The sequence below is a fragment of the Symphalangus syndactylus genome, chromosome 11, assembly GCF_028878055.3.
Source record: "Symphalangus syndactylus isolate Jambi chromosome 11, NHGRI_mSymSyn1-v2.1_pri, whole genome shotgun sequence".
Classification (NCBI taxonomy): domain Eukaryota; kingdom Metazoa; phylum Chordata; class Mammalia; order Primates; family Hylobatidae; genus Symphalangus; species Symphalangus syndactylus.
The window spans coordinates 24,207,398-24,234,757 of record NC_072433.2 but is presented as its reverse complement, the minus strand read 5'-3'; the positions used below and the strand labels follow the sequence as shown (position 1 = coordinate 24,234,757).

The 27,360-nt window shown below is 44.2% G+C and overlaps 1 protein-coding gene across 1 annotated transcript in view; it reads left to right on the top strand.

Annotated features, from left to right (window-relative positions):
* Positions 1-13,134: 13,134 nt before the first annotated feature.
* Positions 13,135-27,360, top strand: part of CYB5B (cytochrome b5 type B) — a 39,882-nt gene continuing 25,656 nt past the window's right edge. Inside the window, exon 1 of the mRNA XM_055297801.2 lies at positions 13,135-13,752. Coding sequence (XP_055153776.1) covers positions 13,579-13,752 — 174 coding nt within the window. The 5' untranslated portion in view covers positions 13,135-13,578. The remainder of the gene's footprint in view (positions 13,753-27,360) is intronic.

Genomic DNA, 27,360 nt, shown 5'->3' with positions numbered 1-27,360 from the left:
ACGGGGTTTCACCGTGTTAGCCAGGATGGTCTCGATTTCCTGACCTCGTGATCCGCCCGCCTCGGCCTCCCAAAGTGCTGGGATTACAGGCGTGAGCCACCGCGCCCGGCCTTATTTTCCCTTTTCTATGAGGACCTGATGCAGATTCTGCTTGACATAGTACATACAAAGCCCATGTGACTGGCTCCAAGGATCCATTACCTTAAGGGTCTCTCAGGAAATGAACCCTAAAAGCCTGGTGGCGGTACAACATACTGCCTCTTTTTTTTTTTTTTGAGACGGAGTTTAGCTCTTGTTGCCCAGGCTGGAGTGCAGTGGCGCAATCTTGGCTCACCGCAACCTCCGCCTCCCGAGTTCAAGCGATTCTCCCTCCTCAGCCTCCTGAGTAGCTGGGATTATAGGGATGCGCCACCACATTCGGCTAATTTTGTATTTTTAGTAGAGATGGGGTTTCACCATGTTGGTCAGGCTGGTCTCGAATTCCCAACCTCAGGTGATCTGCCCGCCTTAGCCTCCCGAAGTGCTGGGATTACAGGCATGGGCCACCGCGCCTGGCCTCCCTCCAACTTTTTTTTTTTTTTTTTTTTTTTTGAGACGGAGTCTCGCTCTGTCGCCCAGGCTGGAGTGCAGTGGCGCAATCTCGGCTTACTGCAAGCTCCGCCTCCCGGGTTCACGCCATTCTCCTGCCTCAGCCTCTCCGAGTAGCTGGGACTACAGGCGCCCGCCACCACGCCCGGCTAATTTTTTTGTATTTTTAGTAGAGACGGGGTTTCACCGTGGTCTTGATCTCCTGACCTCGTGATCCGCCCGCCTCGGCCTCCCAAAGTGCTGGGATTACAAGCGTGAGCCACCGCGCCCGGCCCTGCCTCCAACTTTTAACACCACTCCTTACCCCTAGTTTTAAGGGTAATTATGGCCAGCTGTGGAGTGCTTGTTATTTATTTATTATTTATTTATTTATTTCTGAGGCGGAGTCTCACTCTGTTGCCCAGGCTGGAGTGCAGTGGCATGATCTCAGCTCACTGCAACCTCTGCCTCCTGGGTTCAAGCGATTCTCCTGTCACAGCCTCCCAAGTAGCTAGGATTACAGGCATATGCCAACACACCCAGCTAACTTTTGTATTTTTAGTAGAGACGGAATTTCACCCTATTGGCCAGGCTGGTCTCGAACTCCTGACCTTGTGATCCACCCGCCTCGGCCTCTCGAAGTGTTGGGATTACAGATGTGAGCAACCGCACCCAGCCTAATTTTTTGTATTTAGTAGAGACGGGGTTTCACCATGTTGGTCAGGCTGGTCTCGAACTCCTGACCTCAGGTGATCCACCTGACTCAGCCTCCCAAAGTGCTGGGATTACAGGCGTGAGCCACCACGCCTGGTCATTTACTGTACTTTTAAAATCAGCTTTATTAAGATATCCTTTTTTGGCCGGGCGTGGTGGCTCACGCCTGTAATCCCAGCACTTTGGGAGGCTAAGGCAGAAGGATCACCTGAGGTCAGGAGTTAAGAAACCAGCCTGGCCAACATGGTGAAACCCCATCTCTGCTAAAAATACAAAAGTTAGCCAAGCGTGGTGGCATATGCCTGTAGTTCCAGCTACTCGGGAGGCTGAGGCAGGGTAAAGATCCACTTGAGCCTGGGAGGCAGAGGTTGCAGTGAGCTGAAACTGAGCCACTGCACTTTAGCCTGGGTGACAGTGTGAGAGTCTGTCTCAAAAAAAAAAAAAAAAAAAAAAAGAAAACCAGTAAAAGTTAACTTAATCACCATGGAGGATTCTGTGCCTTGCTATTCATCCTCAACAGACTAGAAAAAAGGCAATTGGCCAAAGGCAATTGGTGCATTTGGAGGGCAAAACCAACCTACAGGAAACTTTGTGTTTATAGAAAGATTATGACTTATCGAAGTGGCCTTTGCCCAGCAGACTGTAGTAAAAACAGTGAGTCATGTAATCTATGTGCTAGATTATCTTTAACAAAAAGAATCTGGCCAGGCGCTGTGGCTCATGCCTGTAATCCCAGCACTTTGGAAGGCCGAGGCAGGAGGATTGCTTGAGCCTAGAAGTTTGAGACCAGCCTGGGCAACATAGGGAGAACCTGTCTCTTCTAAAAATAAAATAAATTAGCCGGGCATGGTGGCACATGCCTGTAGACCCAGCTACTGGGGAGGCTGAGGCGGAGAATAACTTGAACCCAGGAGTTCGAGGTTGCAGTGAGCTATGACCGTGCCACTGCACTCCAGGGCAAGAGAGTGAAACCCTATCTCAAAAAACAAAAAGAGCTGGGTGCAGTGGCTCACACCTGTAATCCCAGCACTTTGGGAGGCTGAGGCGGGCAGATCATGAGGTCAAGAGATCAAGACCATCCTGGCCAACATGTCTCTACTAAAAATACAAAAATTAGCTGGGCACGGTGGGGCATGCCTGTAGTCCCAGCGACTCAGGAGGCTAAGGCTGGAGAATCGCTTGAACCCGGGAGGCAGAGGTTACAGTGAGCTGAGATCTTGGCATTGCACTCCAGTCTGAGCGACACGGCAAGAACCTATCTAAAAGAAAGAAAAAAGAAAAAGAATAAAAAAAGTAAAAAGAATCCCTTCTATTGTAAAGAGCTTCACAATTTTAAAATCTTTTCACATCCATTTACTCATTGGCTCTGCACCTGATGGGGATTGCAGCCTTTCAATATTTTTAAATCACTGTCCCTCCTCCTCTTCATGACTTTTCTGCAACACCGAATCCAGACTTCTAACACTATATCTAGGTTTCGTTTGTGATTTTAACAGCTTTATTGAGATATAACTCACATACCATATAATTTACCATTTATCTTGTAAAACTGAATTTTTTTTAGTATAGTCACAGGGTTGTGCAATCATTATTACAATCTAATTTTATTATTTTTGATACATAATAATTATGCAAATTTATGAGATTCGATTTAATTTTAGAACATATTTATCTTTCCCAAAAGAAAACTCTTACCCATTAACAGTCACTCCCCATTTCCCCCCAACTCTTTCAGTCCTAGGCAACCACTAAATCTACTTTCTTTTTCTGGAGATGTGCCCCTTTTAGAAATTTCCTATAAATAAAATCATATAGAATGTGATCTTTTGTGACTGGCTTCTTTCACTTAGCATGATGTTTTCACCATGCTTTAGCATGTTATTTTTGTGGCTGAATACTATTCCATTTTAAGGATACAGTCATATTTTATTTATCCATGCATTAATTGATGGACATTTAGATTGTTTCCACTTTTTGGCTATTATAAATAATGCTGCTATGAATATTTGTGAGCCAGTTTTTTTCTTTTTTTTTGAGTTGGAGTAGTTTTTTTCTTTTTTTTTTGAGTTAGAGTTTTGCTCTGTCACCCAGGCTGGCCAACATGGTGAGGTCAGGAGTTTGAGACCATCCTGGCCAACATGGTGAAACGCCATCTCTACTAAAAATACAAAAATTAGGTGGGTGTGGTGGAGTGTGCCTGTAATCCCAGCTACTTGGAGGCTGGGGCGGGAGAATTGTTTGAACCTGGGAGGCCAAGGTTGCAGTGAGCTGAGATTGTGCCACTGCGCTCAGCCTTAGCGACAGAGACTCTGTCTCAAAAAATATATATAATAATAAATTAAAATAATACAAGAATAAAATGATATTGAGCCTGTAATCCCAGCACTTTGGGAGGCCAAGGCAGGCAGATCACTTGAGGCAAGGAGTTAGAGATCAGCCTGGCCAACATGGTGAAATCCCGTCTCTACTAAAATTACAAAAATTAGCCGGGCATGGTGGCGCATGTCTGTAATCCCTGCTAATTGGGAGGCTGAGGCAGGAAATCATTGAACCTGGGAGGTGGAGGTTGCAGTGAGCCAAGATCGTGCCACTGCACTCCAACCTGGGTGACAGTGCGAGACTCTGTCTCGGTAAATAAATAAATAAATAGAATGACCTTGAAGAAAAATTTTAAGCGAATAAAGCAACAAAGCAGTAAAGCTTATCTATAATAAGCTATGCTTTGTATAAAAAGGGAAGGGCTGTGGAAGGGATAAATAAAAGTGTATTTATTACCTATTAAAAATAAACTAGCAAACACTGGAAGGAAGAACAGCAAGTGTTCTGAAGCCAGGAAAACCAACCCAGGGTGGAAAGTATCCTTGCCAATGGCTGTTTGCATCAGCCTATAGTTTCTTTCACTCCTAGAAGCTGGGCTGGGCTGGTGGGGTTTGGGCCTTACTGGCATAAGACTGACAGGATGGTCTTGGATGAAACTCCAGAAGAGGCCACCTAATGGGCCGGGAAGATCTGGCTGACTTGGGGGTGGGATCTACCCCAGAATGCTGACAACCAAACACCCCCTGAGGCTATCCCCTGGAGGATATAGGTTCCCAACTTTGCAAGGACTTCCTGAAGCTTCCCAAACACTGGATGACTCAGGCCTGGCCCTGGGAAGGGAAAGACTGTTGGAGTGTGACAGCTTTAGAAGTTTGTCTTCCCTCTGGCAGGGGCAAAGAGTAGGTTGCCAGGGAACATAATACCTTGAGAAGGTCAAGAACAGATTGGAGGGCCACGTCATTGTATTTCATTCCTGGAAGAGGAAAAGGGAACATTCCTCCTCGCTGCCACCTCAGAAGGGTATGAGAACACAGGGCATGCCTGATGGCTGCAAAAACTGGGACAGCATCCTCGCTTCTTACTCTGTTCTCAAGGAGCATGCACAGTGTTTGCCTTGACCATTTCCTGTTTATACAAAAGCAGTAAAATGAGCTTGCAAGGTAAATAACAACTCCGGTGGAGCAGTGTCTCACATGCTAAGGTACTGGTATCTGAGGTAAATTACAGAATTCACACTGATTGTCATCCAGCCTGGGGAGAGAATTTTCTAACTTGTAAAAACAGCAATAGTAAAATGTTCATGTTAAACTTGTTTTATATGATAAGTGCCATCTTCCTTGTAAATTTCCTTAAGAACTGGGTTTCATTTTTCAGCATCTAGAAATAATAACCCCCAAAATAGCTAGCATTTACTGGGGACTCTCTGTGATAGGCAGTGTGCTAAGAATTTTGTTTAATTCTCATGTCGCCACAACGCTTTACTGTAGCTACCCAGTAAATATTTGTCAAAGAGCTTGAAAAACCTATCAAAGACCTTCAAGAAGAGAAAATTACAGACCAATATTCTTCGTGAATATAAATGCAAAGATCCTTTTAAAATATTAGCAAATTGAATTTAATAAACAAGATTAGCATCATAACCAAAGTGGGATTTATCTCAGGAATGCAAAGATTGTTAAGTTTTTTTTTTTTTTTTTTGAGATGAAGTCTTGCACTGTCGCCCAGTCTGGAGCACAGTGGTGTGATCTCGGCTCACTGCAACCTCCGCCTCTCGGGTTCAAGTGATTCTCCTGCCTCAGCCTCCCAAGTAGCTGGGACTACAGGTGCATGCCACCACGCCTGGCTAATTTTTTGTATTTTTAGTAGAGACAGGGTTTCACCGTGTTAGCCAGGATGGTCTCGATCTCCTGACCTCATGATCTGCCCGCCTCGGCCTCCCAAAGTGCCAGGATTACAGGTGTGAGCCACCATGCCTGGCCAGATGGTTAAGTTTTTGAAAACCATTCAGTGTAATTCACCATATTAACAGAATAAAGGAGGAAAATAATGTGGTCGTTCTGATAGATGTATAAAACATATTCAACAGGCCAGGCACAGTGGCTTATGCCTGTAATCCTAGCACTTTGGGAGGCTGAGGTGGGTGTATCACATGAGCTTAGGAGTTTGAGACCAGCCTGGGTGACATGGCAAAACCCTGTCTCTACAAAAAATACAAAAATTAGCCGGGTGTGATGGTGTGAGCCTGTGGTCTCAGCTACTCAGGAGGTTGAGGTGGAAGGATTGCTTGCGAGCCCGGGAGGTTGAGACTGCAGTGAGCCGTGATTGTGCCACTGCACTTCAGCCTGGACCACAGAGCAAAACCTTGTCTCAACAACAACAACAACAACCAAAAAAAAAAAGAAAAGAAAAAATATTCAACAGGATTCAACACCCTTTCTTAATAAAAACAAAATAAAAATAAAACAAACTCAGGAAACTAGATCCTCAAGATCCTCAAGCTGATAAAAGGCATCTACTGAAAAATTATACTAAATTGTGAAAGACTGAATGCTTTCCTCCTAAGATTAGGAACAAGACGGGGATGCTTACTTCACCATTTCTATTCAACACTGGACTGAAAGTCCTAGCCAGTGCAATAAGGCAAGGAAAAAAGAGGCATACAGATTAGGAAGAAAGGTGGAAGCAAAGCTGTCTCTATTAGCAGATGACATAAATATTACATAGATAATTCTAAGAAATCCATAAAATAATTAAAGGAACTATAAGTGAATTTGGCAAGGTATAAGATAGTAAGTCAATGTACAAAATCAATTATATTTATCTAGACTGGCAGCAAACAATTGGAAAATGAAATAATTTCATTTATAGGGGCATTAAAAAACAAAATATTTAGAAATAAATTTAATAAAAGATGCTAAAGATGTCTACATTGAAAACTACAAACTAAACTGAAGTAAATGGTTGATGAAATGTAAGGTTTTTAAGGTGTCTTTTTTCTGTAAATTCATCTATAAGTGCTTTTGTAAAATTAAGAAGCTGATTTTTTTTTTTTTTTTTAGAAACAGGCTCTCACTCTGCCACCCAGGCTGCAGTGCAGTGGCACAATTATAGCTCACTGTAGCCTCCAACTCCTGGGTTCAAGCAATCCTCCTGCCTCAACCTCCGAGGCAGCTGGGACTATAGGTGCCCACCACCATGCCCAGCTAATTTTTACATTTTTTTTAAAGAGATGAGGTCTTGCAGGCCAGGCACAGTGGCTCACGCTTGTAATCTCAGCATTTTGGGAGGCCGAGGTAGGCGGATCGCCTGAGGTCAGGAGTTCAACACCAGCCTGGCCAACATGGTGAAATCCTGTCACTACTAAAAATACAAAGAAATTAGCTGGGCATGGTGGTGGGCACCTGTAATCCCAGCTACTCAGGAGGCTGAGTCAGAACTGCTTGAACCCGGGAGGCGGGGGTTGTACTGAGCCGAGATCATGCCACTGCACTCCAGTCTGGGTGACAGAGCGAGACTCTGTCTCAAAAAAAAAGAGATGAGGTCTTGCTATGTTGTCCAGGTTGGTCTTGAACTCCTGAGCTCAAGCAATCCTTGAGGATTGTAATCCCTCCAAAGTGCTGGGATTACAGGCATGAGCCAGCAAAAAAATAATAACCTTTTTTTGTAATAATTTTAGATTTACAGAAAAGTTGCAAAAATAATACAACGAGTTTCTGTATACTCACTCAATTTTCCATAATGATAACATTTTACATTACTATAATATGTTTGTCAAAAGTAAGAAATCAACACTGGTACCTTACTGTTTTATTTGGATTTCGCTAGTTCTTCCCTAGTGCCCTTTTTCTGTTCTAGGATCCAGTCCAGGATACTACACTGCATTTAACTGTCATGTCTCCTTAGTTTACTTGAGTCTGTGACAATTTCTCAATCTTTCCTTTTTTTTTTTTTTTTTTTTTTTTTATGAGCTTGTCAGTTTTGAGGAGTACTGGTCAGGCATTATGTAGAATGTCCCTCAGTTTGGGTTTACCTGATGTTTTTCCCATGCTTGGACTATGGTTATGGGTTTTGTGGAAGAATGCCACAGTGGCAACATGCCCTTTTCATCACATCACACCAGGGGGTACATGCTTTCAACATGATTTATTATGGAGATGTTTTAATTTGATCACTTGGTCAACAAGCTGATTTTAAATTGTATGTAGGGCCGGGCATGGTGGCTCATGCCTGTAATCCCAGCACTTTGGGAGGCCGAGGTGGACGGATCACCTGAGGTCAGGAGTTTGAGACCAGCCTGGCCAACATGGTGAAACCCCTTCTCTACTAAAAATATGAAAATTAGCCGAGTGTGGTGGTGGGGCCCTGTAATCCCAGCTACTCTGGAGGCTGAGACAGGAGAATCTCTTGAACCTGGGAGGTGTAGGTTGCAGTGAGCTGAGATTGCGCCATTGCACTCCATCCAGTCTGGGTGATGAGAGTGAAAAAAAAAAAGTATATGGAAATACAAAAGATCTAAAAGATCTAGAATAGCAAAAATAATTTTCAAAAGTTAAGAGCAAAGCTATAAGACTTATATTACCTGATTTAATGCCTTACAGTAATCAAGACTGTGGAATTGGCACAAGGAGAAACAAATAAGTCATCGGAACAGAGTAGAAAGTTCAGAAAAAGAACCATACTTATATGATCAATCAATTTTCGACAAAGACAGGAAAGCAATTCAAGGGGGAATTGCGTTTTCATCAAATGGTGCGGGAACAAGCGGGTATCCACATGGAAAAAAAGAGGCTAAGAAACCTGCCCAAGGTCACCAAGTTTGTGAGTGGCAGGGACAGGTATTCCAAGCCAGACTTTCTGGCTAACATGTGCTATAAATTGTAAATATAAATTTATAACCAAAATATTTAGGTCACAATAATTTTTCAGTGTAAAGTTCAATTTGAGGCTATACTATTTAAAAATATCAATGTCATGAAAGCAAAAGCAAAGTTAAGGAAATGTTCCAGATTAAAGGGGACTCAAGAGACTTAGATAAGTGCAATACATGATCCTGAACTGGATCCTGGGTCATACAGGCACACTAAAATTCCATGAAGGACATGAATGCAATAATGGAAAATAATATGGAGAGTATGTTAGATAATAGTTTTGTGTGAATGTTAAATTCTCTGAATTTGAAAATCATACTGCAGTTATGTAACAATATGTTCTTTTTTTTTTTTTTTTTGGTGGAGATTTTTTTTATTAATTTTTTTTGCATACAAAAACAATAAACATTTTCTAAAAATACATACAAACAAAAAGATGCGTATCAAACATATTAGGAAGGTTGCACATGGGAAGTCGGGGAATAGAAATGGGGGTGGGAGTTAAAATAAATGAGAGAGGGACTTTATATGGATCAGTGATAATAACTCAATCCTCTATTTGACAAAGAAGAGGGAGAAGGAAGAGGAAGAAAAAGAAAGTGGGATAAAGGATCAGAAAGGGAGGAAAATAGAAAAAATTAGAGTATGACTCCAGGGTAGACCTGTTTTGTTGTCATTGAGTTGGTTGGTTGGTTTGTCTGTTGTATTCTTCATGTTTCGCCAAGTTGGCCAGACTGGTCTCGAACTCCTAGCCCGAAGTGATCAACCCGCCTCGCCCCCCAGAGTGCCGGGACCACAGGCGTGAGCCACCACGTCCAGCCCCCACATTGCTTCTGGCCTCCGTGGTAGACCTCCCAGACGGAGCGGCCAGGCAGAGGAGCTCCTCACTTCTACCCAGACACGGGGCGGCCGGGCAGAGGGGCTCCTCACTTCCCAGACGGGGCGGCCAGGCAGAGACGCTCCTCACTTCTTCCCAGACGATAGGTGGCCGGGCAGAGGCCCTCCTCACTTCCCAGACGATGGGTGGTCGGGCAGAGGCGCTCCCCACTTCCCAGACGATGGGTGGCCGGGCAGAGGCGCTCCTCACTTCCCAGACGATGGGCGGCCGGGCAGAGGCGCTCCTCACCTCCCAGACGATGGGTGGCTGGGCAGAGGCACTCCTCACTTCCCAGATGGGGCAGCCGGGCAGAGGCGCTCCTCACTTTCCAGACGATGGGTGGCCGGGCAGAGGCGCTCCTCACCTCCCAGACGATGGGTGGCCGGGCAGAGGCGCTCCTCACCTCCCAGACGATGGGTGGCCGGGCAGAGGCGCTCCTCACCTCCCAGACGGGGCGGCCGGGCAGAGGCGCTCCTCACTTCTTCCTGGACGGGGCGGCCGGGCAGAGGCGCTCCTCACTTCTTCCCGGACGGGGCGGCCGGGCAGAGGCGCTCCTCACTTCTTCCCGACGGGGCGGCCGGGCAGAGGCGCTCCTCACTTCTTCCCGGACGGGGCGGCCGGGCAGAGGCGCTCCTCACTTCTTCCCGGACGGGGCGGCCGGGCAGAGGCGCTCCTCACTTCTTCCCGACGGGGCGGCCGGGCAGAGGCGCTCCTCACTTCTTCCCGGACGGGGCGGCCGGGCAGAGGCGCTCCTCACTTCTTCCCGGACGGGGCGGCCGGGCAGAGGCGCTCCTCACTTCCCAGACGGTGGGTGGCCGGGCAGAGGCGCTCCTCACTTCCCAGACGGGGCGGCCGGGCAGAGGCGCTCCTCACTTCCCAGACGGGGCGGCCGGGCAGAGGCGCTCCTCACTTCACAGACGGTGGGTGGCCGGGCAGAGGCGCTCCTCACTTCCCAGACGATGGGTGGCCGGGCAGAGGCGCTCCTCACTTCTTCCCGGACGGGGCGGCCGGGCAGAGGCGCTCCTCATTTCTTCCCGGACGGGGCGGCCGGGCAGAGGCGCTCCTCACTTCCCAGACGGGGCGGCCGGGCAGAGGCGCTCCTCACTTCTTCCCGGACGCGGCGCCCGGGCGGAGGCGCTCCTCACTTCTTCCCGGACGGGGCGGCCGGGCAGAGGCGCTCCTCACTTCTTCCCGGACGGGGCGGCCGGGCAGAGGCGCTGCTCACTTCCTAGACGGGGCGGCCGGGCAGAAGCACTCCTCACTTCCCAGACGGGGCGGCCAGGCAGAGACGCTTCTCACTTCTTCCCCGACGATAGGTAGCCGGGCAGAGGCCCTCCTCACTTCCCAGACGATGGGTGGTCGGGCAGAGGAGCTCCCCACTTCCCAGACGATGGGTGGCCGGGCAGAGGCGCTCCTCACTTCCCAGACGATGGGTGGCCGGGCAGAGGCACTCCTCACTTCCCAGATGGGGCAGCCGGGCAGAGGCGCTCCTCACTTTCCAGACGATGGGTGGCCGGGCAGAGGCGCTCCTCACTTCTTCCCGGACGGGGCGGCCGGGCAGAGGCGCTCCTCACTTCTTCCCGGACGGGGTGGCCGGGCAGAGGCGCTCCTCACTTCCCAGATGATGGGTGGCCGGGCAGAGGCGCTCCTCACTTCCCAGACGGGGCGGCCAGGCAGAGGCGCTCCTCACTTCCCAGACGGTGGGTGGCCGACAATATATTCTTATTTTAGAAGATACATGTAGAATTATTTGGCTGTAAAGGGTGGTGATATCTGAAATAGTTCAGCATTATTAACAACAACGATCAAAATAATATGGAAAAAATCAAATACTGAAAAATATTAACAATTGGTAAACCTAAGCTAAAAGTATACGGTCATTCATTGTATTATTTTTGTAACTTGCTTATTTGAAATTCTAAAAAAATTTTCAAATAAAATGTTACATGTATGTATCACTTAAGTACTAGAATTTGTAATTTTTTTATTTTTTATTTTTATTTATTTATTTATTTTTTTGAAACAGGGTTTCGCTCTGTCATCCAGGCTGGAGCACAGTGGTGTGATCATACCTCACTGCAGCCTCGACTGCCCAGGCTCAAGCCATCCTCGGATCTCAGCCTCTCAAATATCTGGGATTACAGTTGTGTGCCACCATGCCTAGATAATTTTTGTATTTTTTGAAGAGACAAGAGCCTCACTATGTTGCCCAGCCTGGTCTTGAACTCCTGGGCTCAAGTGATCTGTCCACCTCAGCCTCCCAAAGTGCTGGAATTACGGGGCTTGGGCCGCCGCATTCAGCCTGTACATGTTTTTATTTCTTTCAGAGATTTTGTTTCTTATGTTATCTCTCTACTCTCAATGCCTATCATAAGACTTGTAACAATAAATAGTAAATGTCTGGAATAAGTGTAAATATTTGAATGTAGAGTTTGTGGAGGATCCTAAGAATCTTGTGAGATTGCTCTCATAGTGTCAGTCTAACTAGGGATGTAAAATACGTAAAGTTAAAATTTATAGACTTAGCAGGTTTCCCAAAATAGTAATATGCTTTCTTAGGTACTACAAAGGGATGGAACCAACTGGAGCTCAAAACGGTAGGAGAAGAAGTTTGAAAATAGAAGAAACTGAAGAGGAACTTGAAAAGCCAGTAAGTAGGCTTTGAAAGGAAGAGGAGTCCTCGGGACAGCAATTGAGGGTAGAATGTGGAGTATCCCATGTTTCTACCACCACTCAGAATCCGATTTTCAAATGAATTCTGTGATGATCAGGATCAGTTTGCACTATTTTAGTCTCTACGTGATCTAAAATTAACTCGGTGGACCTGGGATGACCACGGATGTGGTTTTAAACCAGGAGGTTTCGGAGTCGGGGCTGGTGCAACAGGCTTATAAAGGGAGTGGTGGAAAATATTATATGTTAGTGAAAGAGGTTGCGAATGGATTGTGGAGAGCCCTGAATGGTAAACTGCGAGAGTGACAGGATGAAAATGGCATTATAGGAAGAGCAATCTGTCAGTTACAATGGCAGTTAAAAAGTGGCGCACAACGCTGCACCTTAACCAAACTTGGAATTCCAAAGTGCCGGGACCTCTAGCGGAGAGCAGTTGAGTTCAATTCTATTTTAGATCACGTAGAGACTAAAATAATGCCGATTGATCCTGATCATCACAGAATTCGTTTGAAAATCGGATTCTGAATGGTGTTAGAAACGTGGGATACTTCACATTCTACCCCGAATTGCTGTCCCAAGGGACAGCAATTGCCTTTCTAATCGGCTACCATGTTTAGCGATTACTATGCGCCAAGCGCTTTACAGGCACTCTCATTAAAATAGGCAAACCGGGCCGGGCGCGGTGGCTCACGCCTGTAATCCCAGCACTTTGGGAGGCCTAGGCAGGCGGATCACCTGAGGTCAGGAGTTCGAGACCAGCCTGGCCAACATGGTGAAACCCCGTCTCTACTAAAAATACAAAAATTAGCCGGGCGTGGTGGCGCATGCCTGTAATTCCAGCTACTCGGGAGGCTGAGGCAGGAGAATCGCTTGAACCTGGGAGGCGGAGGTTGCAGTGAGCTGAGATCGCGCCACTGCACTCCAGCCTACGCGACAGAGCGAGACCTTGTCTCAAAAAAAAAAAAAAAAGGCAAACCCCCCTGTAAAAGAGCGTTTATCAAGCCCATTTTACTGATGGGGAAATTGAGGAGAGACGGGATTGGCCAGATCACTACCTGGAGGCAGCAAAGATGTAAAATCAGGGTTGGGATACAGGCTGCGCCGGTAGTGTAGGGTATACGAGCTTCCTGAGACTCAGGAGAAAGCCACAGCGATGGGAAGGGAAGCGGAACAGTGGATACCCTAAAGGCCCACAGGCTGAGCGAAGTGGAACCTCTCCTGAGGTGACACCTGTCAGCACGCCTCTTTTGGGCGCCAGTCCAAAAATCGCGGTATCTGATTGGCGAGGTTGGAGGGGCTGAACGACCCTAATTGGTTAGTTGGACCTCGAACCAGACTTTCACCTGGAGGATCGGGAGAGGAGTGGGCGGGATTTCGAACTGAGCCACTCGCTTCATTGGTGAAAAGAAAACGAACCAGGAACTATTCGGAAGTTTGATTGGCTGTTGCTAGGAACCGTCTCAAGGCCTTATGGGCCCTCGTTACGGAAGCCGAGGAAGGCTGAGCGCGGGCTCTCAAGGAAAGTAGTCGCGGAATCTCAGTTAGCGGTGGAGAGGCGGTATGTCCGGTTCAATGGCGACTGCGGAAGCTAGCGGCAGCGATGGGAAAGGGCAGGAAGTCGAGACCTCAGTCACCTATTACCGGTTGGAGGAGGTGGCCAAGCGCAACTCCTTGAAGGAACTGTGGCTTGTGATCCATGGGCGAGTCTACGATGTCACCCGCTTCCTTAACGAGGTGGGGCCTGGGAGGCGGGAGGCCTCTGAAGCTGCTGGGGCGAGGGGTGAAAAGGCTGTATGGAGGGTATGTGGGAAGGAAGGAGGGCTTGGCTGGGGGCGATAAGGCGTACGAAAGGGATCACGACCCTCAGAGGGAAACTGGGGTGGGATTGGGGGAGGGCTTTAGTTTGCATGCATTTCCAGTCAGCTCCGAGTTCTGGTGCCTTATGTAATATCATGTATTACTTATGTGTCGAGCACTTGCTGTGTGCTCAGCTAAACTCTAAGCCATCATTATCTTTATTTTACAGAAAGCGAAACAGCCTCACGGGTTGAGGACTCTCAGGGCCATAGAGTTAACGGCCTAGATCCGTTGAACCTAGGTCTGAAGTGCACCCACATCTGTGCTTTTCCAGTGTGCCTTCTGAAGTAATACCGTTTTTGGTTTTCGTCTTCTAGAGTAGAAGCTGAGATTTCTCTCCACACGCTCCCCCATTTTGATTATGCCTCCACTGTTTTTTTTTCCCCCAATCTTGAGTTGACCTTGAGGCCAGAAAGTCATAAATCAACCCTTTTTTTTTTTGTCTTTGACTCATGTTTTGTCATTTTTCTTAAATATTCAAGACTGTTTTATTTAATCTTCAAGCCTGTTGCATTAGATCTCATTTTAAAAATTATCTTTGAGACTATGGTGCAACTAATTTTTTTTTTAATTAAGGAAACAGGATAGACTTTTAAAAATTTAAACTAACTTTATTGAGGTGTAATGTACATACGTAAACTGTGCCTATCTAAAATGTACATTTTGATGAGTTTTGAAAAATGTATCCATCCATGTTAAGACATAAACCATTTCCATCACTCTAAAAAGCTTCCTTTCCCTTTGCAGTGATTCTCTCCCAACCCCAGGCAAGTAGTGATATGCAGACACTAAAGATTGGTTTTGTGTGTGTGTGTGTGTGTGTGATCATTTTATTTTGAGCAATATATTAATGACTTGTGAAAGTTCACTTCTATTTCTCTGAAGCAAATATACTGGTGAAATATTTTTTCGATTAATTTGGGGCCTAAAAGAGAAATCTCTGCATCCTGACTTTTAATTCTAAAAACTTTTAAAATTTAAAAGTTTCCCCCAAAGAACATTATTTTTAGTAAATCTTAATAGCGAACAATAATTTAACAAACTCAGAATTTACTAACTTCTTGCATTTGTATGGTGTATGGCATTTTATGCTTTTAAAAGTGCTTTCCGGCCGGGCGCGGTGGCTCACGCTTGTAATCTCTGCACTTAGAGAGGCCGAGACGGGCGGATCACGAGGTCAGGAGATCGAGACCATCCTGGCTAACACAGTGAAACCCCGTCTCTACTAAAAATACAAAAAATTAGCCAGGCATGATGGCGGGCGCCTGTAGTCCCAGCTACTCGGGAGGCTGAGGCAGGAGAATGGCGTGAACCCGGGAGGCGGCGCTTTCAGTGAGCCGAGATTGCGCCACTGCATTCCAGCCTGGGGGACCGAGCAGCCTCCATCTCAAAAAAAAAAAAAAGAAGTGCTTTGCCGGCCACGTGCGGTGGCTCACGCCTGTAATCCCAGCACTTTGGGAGGCTGAGGCTGGCGGATCATGAGATCAGGAGTTCCAGACCAGCCTGACCAACATGGTGAAACCCCGACTCGACTAAAAATACAAAAATTAGCTGGGCGTGGTGGCGGGCGCCTGTAATCCCAGCTACTCAGGAGGCTGAGGCAGGAGAATCACTTGAACCTGGGAGGCGGAGGTTGCAGTGAGCCAAGATTGCACCATTGCACTCCAGCCTGGGCGACAGAGCAAGACTCCAAAAAAAAAAAAAAAGGGCTTTCAAAACAGCTAGTGGAGGGTGACTTGGATAGTAGTGATTTTTATTTTAACAGAGGTACAAGTAACAGGTTCAGAGAGATCCTGGTCATACAATCAATTAGTAGCAGATTTGACAGATCCCTTGATTTCTCTTGTCTGCATAGCATTACTTCAAAATTCTAGCCTTAGCTATGACTTCTGGTATTTGCTTCATAATAAGTTTCATGCTAAAGCGTGGTTCATAATGGGGAGAAAATCAAGTTTTTTGGCCGGGCGCAGTGACTCATGCCTGCAATCCCAGCACTTTTGGAGGCACAGGCAGGCAGATCACCTGAGTTCAGGAGTTCGAAACCAGTCTGGCCAACACGGCGAAACCTCGTCTCTACTAAAAATACAAAAATAAGCCAGGCGTGGTGGCACCTGTGATCTCAGCTACTTGGGAGGCTAAGGTAGGAGAATCGCTTAAACCTGGGAGGCGGAGGCTGCAGTGAATTGAGATGGCGCTGCTGCACTCCAGCCTGGGTGACAGAGCGAGACTCCGTCTCAAAACAAAGAAAAAAAAAATCATGTTTTTCATTTGTGGTTTTATTTCCCTCCATTTTTTTTTCTTGATTGATTCAGAATAGATGGTGAGCTTGGAGGGAATACAGCCCTTACAGAGAGCATTAATTCAGTCTCAAGTAATAGTTGCTAACCTGTTTCTTTCTTTTTTTTCCCTCCGTGAAGATTCCAGAAGTAACTAACCTGTTTCAACCACATGCTGATATAGCCAGAGACATCACTAATGTGCCAAGGTTTCTCTTGGAGCTTGAGCCACAGCTCTTTACTTGCAGTTTTGTTTTTTGAGACAAGGTCTTACTTTCACCCAGTAAGCTGGAGTGCGGCTCACTGGAGCCTCAGTCTCCTGGGGTCAAGTGATCCTTCCATTTCAACCTCCCGAATAGCTGGGAAAAGGTGTGCACCACCACACCTGGCTAATTTTAAAAATTTTTTGTAGAATTGGGGTCCCACTGGCTGGGTGTGGTGGCTCATGCCTGTAATCCCAGCACTTTGAGAGGCCGAGGCGGGCAGATCACGAGGTAAGGAGATCGAGACCAGCCTGACCAAAATGGTGAAACCTTGTCTCTACTAAAAATACAAAAAAATTAGCTGGGCATGGTGGCGCACATCCATAATCCCAGCTACTCAGGAGGCTGAGGCAGGAGAATCGCTTGAACCTGGGAGGCAGAGGTTGCAGTCAGCCGAGATTGCGCCATTGCACTCCAGCCTGGGCGACAGAGCCAGACTCCGTCTCAAAAAAAAAAAAGAATTGGGGTCCCACTATGTCCCCTTCTGCCCAGTATGGTCTGGAACTCCTGGGCTCAAGGGATCCTCCTGCCTGGGCCTCCCAAAGTGCTGAGATTACAGGTATGAGCCACTGTGCTCAGCCTAATTAGCTATTCTTATTTATTCTGTTTTCTTGTTCATTCCAAGCCTATTCATTCATTTACTTATTCAAATATTTATTAAGCCTTTATGATGTTCCAGACACTGTTCTAGGTGCTAGAGACTTAGTAGTGAATAAACAGCTATGCCCTCATGGAGATTACATGGCATAAGAGGCAGACAATAAGCAGAGTAAATAACTAAAATATATACTACATTAGGTAGTGGTAAGTGCTAAGAAGAAAAATAATACAGGGGGCTGGACACGGTGGCTCACGCCTGTAATCCCAGCACTTTGGGAGGCTGAGGCGGGTGGATCATGAGGTCGGGATTGAGACCATCCTGGCCAACATGGTGAAATCCCATCTCTACTAAAAATACAAAAATTAGCTGGGCGTGGTGGCATGTGCCTGTAGTCTCATATACTTGGGAGGCTGAGGCAGGAGAATCACTTGAACCCAGAAGGTGGAGGTTGCAGCGAGCCAAGATTGTGGCACTGCACTCCAGCCTGGTGATAGAGTGAGACTCCATCACAAAAGAAAAAAAAAAAGAAAAATAATACAGGGAAGAGGACTGTGGAATACGTATGTGGTGTGAGGAGGAGGGTTTGAAATTTTAGCGATGGTGGCAAGATAACTTTATGAATTTGACTAAGTAAAGGCCAGGAGCAAAGTAAAGGAGCTAGCCATGAGGATATCTGTAGGAAGACCATTCCTGGCAGAGGAAACAAGTTCAAATGCCTTGAGATGGGAGGATGTCTGGTATGTTTGAGGAACAGTCTGGGAGGCCACAGTGGTTGAATAGTTAAAGACTGAAGGAAGAGTGTGTCTGGAATTGGTTCCTTCTGGTGGGTTCTTGGTCTCGCTGACTTCAAGAGTGAAGCCATGGACCTTCGCAGTGAGTGTTACAGCTCTTAAAGGTGGCACAGACCCAAAGAGTGAGCAGCAGCAAGATTTATTGTGAAGAGTGACAGAACAAAATTTCCACAGTGTGGAAAGGGACTGGACCAGGTTGCTGCTGCTGGCTGGGGTGGCCAGCTTTTATTCCCTTATTTGTCCCTGCCCACATCCTGCTGATTGGTCCATTTTACAGAACGCTGATTGGTCCATTTTTACAGAGTGCTGATTGGTGCATTTACAATCCTTTAGCTAGACACAGAGTGCTGATTGGTGTGTTTTTACAGTGTACTGATTGGTGCATTTACAATCCTCTAGCTAGACACGAAAGTTTGCCAAGTCCCCACTCCACCCAGGAAGTCCAGCTGGCTTTGCCTTCTCAAGAGGACAAGGGCAGAATTGAGGAGCCCAGTTAGGAGGCTGTTTTAGTAATTAGGCAAGAGATAGTGGGTTGTACCAGAACAAGTGTCAGATTTTGGATATGTTGTGATGGAAGAGCCAATAGGATTTAATGATGTCCCAGATTTGGGGAATGAAAGAAAAAGGAGTCAAGGGTAACACCAAAGTTTTTGGCTTATGAGTCTTCAAGAATTGGGTTGCTATTAGATGAGAGAGGGAAGATTTACATTGGTGTTCATCCTTCTCTTTCCAATCTGATGTCACTTCGGGGCCCCTCCTTTAGCAAGAGGTTCCTAATCTAAGTGTCCTGTGTCTGTAGCTTACCATTTTTTTGATTAATGCCTGGTTAGAGTGTGATACTGGAGTTTGAATGTGGTAGTTTAGAATTGGTAATATAATTGAATTGTCTTTCCCTAGCAGATTAATTTTGCATTGTTTGAATCAGTGCATTCATGAGTTACTGAAATCATGAATGAAAGTAGTACATGTCATTATCTTTCCACTATTTAGTAGTTTAGAAAAATCACATAAAAATGATTGTAATATCTTATGACATTGAATAGAAAATATCAAAGTGCATCTCTCTTATCAAGGGTAAAATTTTGTGAAACTTTGTTCAGTTATATATAATGTCTTTTTTTTTTTTTCTTTTTTTGGAGACAGTCTGGCTCTGTTGTCCAGGCTTGAGTGCAGTGGTGCCATCTTGGCTCACTGCAGCCTCTGCCTCCTGGGCTCAAGCAATCCTCCGCCTCAGCCTCCCAGGTAGCTGGGACTACAGGTATGTACTACCACACCCAGCTAATTTTTTTGGTATTTTTTTGTAGACATGGGGTTTTATCATGTTGCCCAGGCTGGCCTCAAACTCAGGGCTCAAGTGATCCTCTCGCCTTGGCCTCCCAAAATGTTGGGATTACAGGCATGAGCCACTGTGCCTGGCCTATAATATCTCATGTATATGGTGTTTACTGGATTGCAGTGTAAAATTATTTTCTTACTGGGTATTACAAGTGAAAATTTGGAAGCCATTGACTTGTGTATAAATAGCCATTTGTCAAAAGAGTAACTTGAAATAACATTGTGATATTTTAAAGCTTTTTTTTTTTTTGAGACGGAGTTTCGCTCTTGTCGCCCAGGCTGCAGTATGGTGGCATGGTCTCGGCTCACTACAACCTCCGCCTCCCAGGTTCAAGTGATTCTCCTGCTTCAGCCTCCTGAGTAGCTGGGATTACAGGTGCATGCCACCATGCCCGGCTAATTTTTCTATTTTTAGTAGAGACAGGGTTTCGCCATGTTGGCCAGGCTGGGCTTGAACTCTTGACCTCCGGTGATTCACTCTCCTCGGCCTCCCAAAGTGCTGGGATTACAGGCATGAGCCACCATGCCCAGCCCTATTTTAAAGCTTTATATGTGTATTTAATCATTTATTTATTTTGAGATGAAGTCTTGTTTTGTCGCCCAGGCTGGAGTGCAGTAGCGTTACCTTGGCTCACTGCAACCTCTGCCTCCTGGGTTCAAGCGATTTTCCTGCCTCAGCCTCTGGAGTAGCTGGCACTACAGGTCCCTCCCACCACAGCTAGCTAGTTTTTATGAGATGGGGTTTCACCATGGTAGGTAGGCTGGTCTCGAACTCCTGACCTCAAGTGATCTGCCCACCTCGGCCTCCCAAGGTGCTGGGATTACAGGTGTGAGCCACGGCACCGGCCTGTATGTGTTTTTAGAAACTGTCACCATAAATGAGAATATTACTTTAGGACCCATCTCGTAAATGGTATAACATTTTATTAACCCAACAAATATTTGTTAAGTTCTGTATAGTAGTAGGCCCTGGTGGTGTATAAAAATAAACGTGGAACCCCAGCCTGGGTGACAGAGTGAGATTCTGTCTTAAAAACAAAACAAAGCTGGGTGCAGTGGCTCACACCTGTAATCCCAGCACTTTGGGAAGCCAAGGTGGACAGATCACTTGAGCTCAGGAGTTTGAGACCAGCCTAGGCAACATGGCGAAACCCCATCTCTACAAAAAATATGAAAATTAGACGAGCATGATGGCATGAGCCTATAGTCCCAGCTACTCAGGAGGCTGGGGTGGGAGAATGGCTTGAGGCCAGGACATCGAGGCTGCAGTGAGCCAAGACAGCACTACTGCACTCCAGCCTGGGTGACGGCGAGACCCTGTCTCAAAACAAACAAAACAAAAAAATCCCATGGTACTGCCTTCTTGAAGCTACCATTCTAGAGGAGTCAAAACCAAAGCAGACAGATGAAATAATTTTAAATTATGGCACTTTTATGAAGAAAACAAATGAGAAAGAAAAATCAGGAAAGATTTAATTTAATAAGAGTGATCTAGGAAAGCCTCTGTGAGAAGATAACTTTTAATTGAGCTGATGGTCATGAACCTGATTTGGAAAGAATACAGAAAAGAGCATTCCAGCAGCATTTGAAGTCAAGCAAGAGTTTGGCACATTAGTGGGACTGAAAGAAGCTGTGTCTATAGTGAATGAAGGACAAGAATGGCCAGAGAGCTAGGGAGGAGCCAGGACATGCAAGGTCTGGTAGGTAGTTTGGATTTGATCTAAAAGGTAATAGAAAACCACTGACATGTTTTAAGATGAGGGATGACATTGAAGCAATTTACAGACAGTCCCTGACTTACTATGGCTTGACTTAAAATTTTTTGACTTTACCGTGGTGTGAAAGTGATATGTGAGTACTCATACAAGCATTCTGTTTTTCACTTTCAGTGTGGTATTCAATAAATTACATGAAATATTCAACACTTTATTGTAAGATAGGCTTCATGTTAGGTGATTTTGCCCAACTGTAGGCTAATGTTTAAGTGTTCTGAACACATTTAAGTTAGGGTAGGCTAAACTCTTTCAATCCCAGTAATTTGTTTGAATACTACATCTTCCATGCATATACTTATATGTGCAAACATGTGTATACTTATATATACAAATATGTACAAATATATACAGAAATAGAGTCATAGTATTCTATTAGTTGATTTGCCCTTGTAGTCATCATAGTGTTTATTGGGTGCTTATTATTCTAAGTGCTTTACATGTAATTTCTCTTTTAAGCCTCCCAACAACCTGTTTTAGAGATGAGAAAACAGGAGCAGAGGAGTAACTTTCACAGAGTCATAAAGTTAGGTGGCACAAGTGAGATTTGAACTCAAGCACTGTGACCCTATAGCCTGTACTCTTTTTTTTTTTTTTTTTTTTTGAGACAGAGTCTCGTTCTATCACCCAGGCTGGAGTGCAATGGCACGATCTCGGCTCACTGCAACCTCCACCTCCCGGGTTCAAGCGATTCTCCCTGCCTCAGCCTCCTGAGTAGCTGGGATTACAGGCACCTGCCACCACATCTGGCTAATTTTTGTATTTTTAATAGAGACGGGTTTTGCCATGTTGGCCAGGCTGGTCTCGAACTCCTGACCTCAGGCGACCCGCCTGCCTCAGCCTCCCAAAGTGCTGGGATTGCAGACCTGAGCCACCATGCCCGGCCTGTGGCCTGTACTCTTAACTGTACCCTAGGATCTGCCTCAATGTTTTTCATGGCTGCAGAGTATGGAATTAAGTCTGTTTTATAGCTTCATTCACATTTTAAATATAATTTGGAAGGATTAGGAATGTGATATAGGGAAGTTAGAACAGATACCCCTTTCCTGGAACCTAGGTAATTTTTTCATTTCTTAAGTAGGTCAAACAGGTATATAGTGAAAAGCCACCTTCCTCTCTGCCCAGTTTCACTGCCTCCTAAAGTTAACTACCATTGTTTGTGTATCCCTCTAGTTTCTTTTTGCCTGTACAAGCCAAAGTGAATGTAGTTTCTCTTTTTTTACACAAAAGATAACATACTGTGCACACTGATCTGTGTCTTGCCTTTTTTCACTTAACTGTATATCTCAGGGATCTTTCCATAGCAATAACTGGCATCTCTCCTCCTCCTTCACCACAGCTGCATAGGATTTATTATATGGATCATTATTTAAGCAGTATCCTGTTGATAAACATTTGGGTTTATCAATATTTTGCTGTCACATTTTTTTCTCTAAATCAACTTAATTGAAATCAAATGTAGGGATAATAAAATATACAGATTTTGAATGTAGAGTTCAGTGAGTTTTGACAAATGTCTCATCTGTATAATCACTATCACAATCAATATACGGTCATGAGTCACTTCACAATGAGGGTACATTCTGAGAACTGCATCATTAGTTGATTTTACCCCTTCACGAACATCATAGAGTATATTTACACAAACCTAGGTAGTATAGCCTACTACACACCTTAGCTGTACGGTATAGTCTCTTGTTCCTAAGCTATAAACCTGTACAAACCTGTAGGCAGTTGTGACAGTAACAAGTATTTGTGCATCTAAACATAGAAAAGGTTCAATAAAAATATGGTATTATAATCTTATGGGACCACCATCATATATATGGTCCATTGTTGACCATATTATGTGGCACATAACTGTATAGAACATTTCTACCAGTGTTGTCCCCATACACACTGATTTTATTTCTAACGCTATAGTATGTACTCTTCTGTCTAGCTTCTTTTGCTCAGTATATCTGTGAGATTCATCTATTTTTTCTGTGTTATCAGTGATTTGTAACTTATGATTTCATTGTGTGAACATACCAAAATTTGTTTATCCATTCACTTGTTGATTGACATTTGGGTTGTCTCCAGTTTGGGGCTGTTATGAATAAAACTGCTAGGAACTGTCATGTAATCTTTGTGTGGACATATGATTTTATTCCTCCTGGGCAAATACCTAGTAGTAAAATTGCTAGGAGTGAGATTACTAGGTTATATGTCTGTTTAACTTTTTAAGCAACTGCCAGAGCATTTCCCAAAGTGTTTGTATCATTTTATACTCCCACCACAATGTAGGTTTTCCACTTTCTTCACATCTTCCTTAATACATTGTATTTGTCAGTTATTTTACTTTTAACTATTCTAATGGGTGTGTGGTTGGCCAGGTGCTGTGGCTCACACCTGTAATCCCAGCCCTTTGGGAGGCTGAGGTGGGCAAATCACGAGGTCAGCAGATAGAGACCAGCCTGGCCAACATAGTGAAACCCCGTCTTTTCTAAAAATACAAAGTTAGCCACGTGTGTTGGTGCATGTCTGTAGTCCCAGCTACTTGGGAGGCTGAGGCAAGAGAATTGCTTGAACCTGGGAGGTGGAGGGTACAGTGAGCAGAGATTGCGCCGCTGCACTCCAGCCTGGGCGACAGAGCAAGACTCCATCTCAAAAAAAAAAAAAAGCCATTGTAATGGGTGTGTAATGGTATACAATTGTGGTTTTAACTTGCATTTTCCTGATGACTAATGATGTTGTATCTTTCCATGGGCTTATTGGCCATTTATATATGCCTTTTTATGAAGTATCTGTTTGGTCTTGCCCTTTTTAAAATTGGGTTGTTTGCTATTTTTGACTTGAAAGCATTTTCTCTAGTGGCTGGGTATTAGCTTTGGGGTCCAAGTGTCTGGTTGAGCTTTCTACTTTACCACTTAATAGTTGTGGAACCTTGTGGAAATAAGCCCTGTAAAGGCCCTTTTCCCTCTGTAAAATGGAGATAATAGCACATACTTCACAGGGTAGTTGTGGTTGTGACAAGTAATTTAAATAATGCATATATAGACTTCTGATATGGCATGTTACCTGGCTTAAAGAGCTCAATAAGTGTTAGTGATTATTTTTGTTTTTAATACAAAATTGCATTGAATACAAAATTGCATTGTTTCCTGCAGCATCTTTTGAGTACCAAGTGGCAAGTGCTTTGAAGGATTGAAAGGTAAATTAGATGACTTGGATTTGCAGGGAAGATCTGTGCCCAAGTAATTGTTGTGTGAGGTATAGAGTGGCCTTGCCTTAAGACTGCTGAGAATGCAGGCTCTATTTGGTACAATCCTAGGATATTTTTGAAAGCTTTGGCGTTTGACTAATAATTCCTACTGTACTTCTCCAAGGCTGGTCAAAAGAAAGTTGATTGTTGCCTGGCCAGTGGAATTAACATTATAATTAAATTAAATTAATTAATTTATTTGTTTTTGAGACGGAGTCTCACTGTGTCTCCCAGGCTGGAGTGCAGTGGCGCGGTCTCAGCTCATTAAAACCTCTGCCTCCCGGGTTCAAGCAATTCTTTTGCCTCAGCCTCCCGAGTAGCTGGGATTACAGGTACCCGCCACCACGCCTGGCTAATTTTCTGTGTTTTTAATAGAGACAGGGTTTCACCATGTTGGTCAGGCTGGTCTGAAACTCCTGACCTCAGGTGATCCTCCTGGCTCAGCCTCCCAAATGCTGGGATTACAGAAGCGAGCCACTGTGCCTGGCCTAACATTATAATTTTATAGAAAGAATGCTCTCTGCCAAGAGTGGTTCCAAGTGGTTAGTTCTAGGGAAGGTGAGAAATAAGATGCAGAATTTAACCTCTATCACTGCCCAGGTGAGGTGACCTGATCAAGGAATCTACTTTCATTTATTTATTCATTTTGCCCGGGGGCATGGCACGCACTCACATGTGTGTTCGTGCTTGTGAGCGGTGTGTGTGCTCACTGCCAGCTCCCATTATGTTCCAGGCACCATGCTGTGTTCTAAAACAGCCATGAATGGGACAGGCGTGGTCTCTGTTCCCAATGGAGTTTATCTAGTCTGATGGAAAAGAAAGATATTAAATAAATAATTGCAATTGTGATACATAAATATCATGAAGGTACATATGGTGTTGTGAGAATCAGTGCAGTGGGACCCCATCTGGGGGGATAAGGATGTCAAGTTATGTTTGGACTGCAGACCTGAACTTCAGACCCTGCCAAGGTTACACCATTCCTGTCAGCCAGCTGGTTTGCCTCTCTTAGGTGACAGCCTTTTCTTATCAGGCTCATTCTAACCCAAATGCAAATACCTATAGACCTGCATCGTTTCCTCCTGTTCACCCCCCAGGTCTGTTATCTTTCTCTGCCCTGCAGACTGTTTTTTAGGAAGTAGTTTTTGTCCTCTCCAAAATTTTAACCTCCATGTTTTATTTTGACGAGGTAACCTGTTTGGCCAGAGGACCCCCTTTTCATCACCAGGCCTAATTTTGCACTTCCTCAATCTTAATGTTTCTAGATTTAATTTTCCAAGTCAGGTGATCTCTAGTATATCTCCATTGTTATATTTTTATTACATCACTGTGGAATTTCCACCTACAGATAATTTGTGTAATTTTTTTCCAACAAGATATTTATTCTATAACTGCCATTCTTCACATTCTCCTCTTTTCTGCCCATCAGTCCCCTATTTCCATAGAATTAGTAATCTGGAAGTATTATTTTCCATAAGGAATTTGTCCTCTTCTTTGTTGAAACATAGATTTTCTGTCTGCTCTCCAAAAATACTTAGTAAAGTAAATGAACTTAAGGAAAAGTCAATAGATGTCCCCTACTCCTATCACATATTCTTTGGACAGTTGAACTGGATAAAATTTTTCACAAGAGGACATTACCAAATTTCCTTTGTAGCCGTAAAGTATTTCACTTGATTATTATTGCTTGACTTAGATAGAAATGAATAGATCACAATCATTGTTTCATCTTTTTTGGCAGTTTATAATTTCAGTTGCAGTGTAGTTTATTTGAAACATTTCATTTGTAATATTGTGTAACTGCGTACATAATATTAATATTAAGTAGATAAAGAGTCCATTAGTGTTAAAGTACAAAGGCTATTCAGGTTGGAAGAATGTTTTTTTGCAAATTCGCAAGAGGTTTAAATACAAAGCAAATCCTAGAAAAAAATGGGAAATATCTACTGTCTTACTAGGTTTACTTAATAAAAAGTAGGGAGGAATTTTTGAGTATCTAGTAGATTTGAATAGTATAGACAACTAATCTAGACTACTGAGCATAACCTGCCCCCATACACTTCTGTCTTGTTTTGTTAGGATTCAGACAAAAGCACATTTTTAGTTTATATTAATTATAGATATATAAACCTAACTTTACTCTTTCTTTTATTGTGGTGAAATATAGATAACAAAATTTGCCATTTTAACCATTTTTAGTTGTATAATTCAGTGGCGTTAATTATGTTTACACTGTTATGCAGTCATCACCACCATCTATTTCCAAAACTTTTTCGTTACCACTCCAAACAGAAACTCTAACCATTAAGCCATAACTCCGTATTCCTCTCCCCAACTCAAACTAACCTCTCATCTACTTTCTGTCTCCATTGAATTTGCCTGTTCTAGGTACCCCATATAAATGGAATCATATAATATTTGTCATTTTGTATTTGGCTTCTTTCACTTAGCATAATGTGTTTTGTTTTATTTTTATTTACCATTTTATTAATTGTTAAGCATACAGTTCAGTGGCATTAAGTACATTCACATTGCTGTGCAATCATCACTACCATCTATCTCCAGAATTTTTCATTACTCCAAACTGAAACTCTGTACTTGTTAAATAACTCCCCATTTCCCCCTCTTCCCAGCCTCTGGTAATCACAGTTCTATTTTTTGTTTTTATCAATTTGACTACTCGAGAATATAAATGGAATCAACAATATTTGTCCAGTTGTATCTGGCTTATTTTACTTAGCATAATGTCTTCGAGGTTCATTCATGTTGTAGTATGTATCAGAATTTCATTCATTTTTAAGGCTGAATAATATTTTATGTATATACCACATTTTTTGTATCTATTCATCTGTTTATAGGCATGGATTGTCTACCATTTGGCTGTTGTGAACAATGCTGCAGTGAACATTGGTGTACAAGTATCTGTGTGAATCTGTTTTTAATTCATTTGGACATATCTAAGAGTGGAATTGTTGGGTCATATGGAAATTCTATGTTTGACTTTTTGAGGAACCTCCAAACTGTTTCCCACAGCAGCTGCACTATTTTATATTCCCACCAGCAATGTAGAAAGATCCCATTTTTCGATTTTTTTTTTAAATTGTAGCCATCTAGCAGATGTAAAGTGGTGTCTCGTTATGGTTTGATTTTCATTTCTTTTTTTTTGGTGTGGGGAGTCCCTTTCTGACAGAATTCATTTCCTT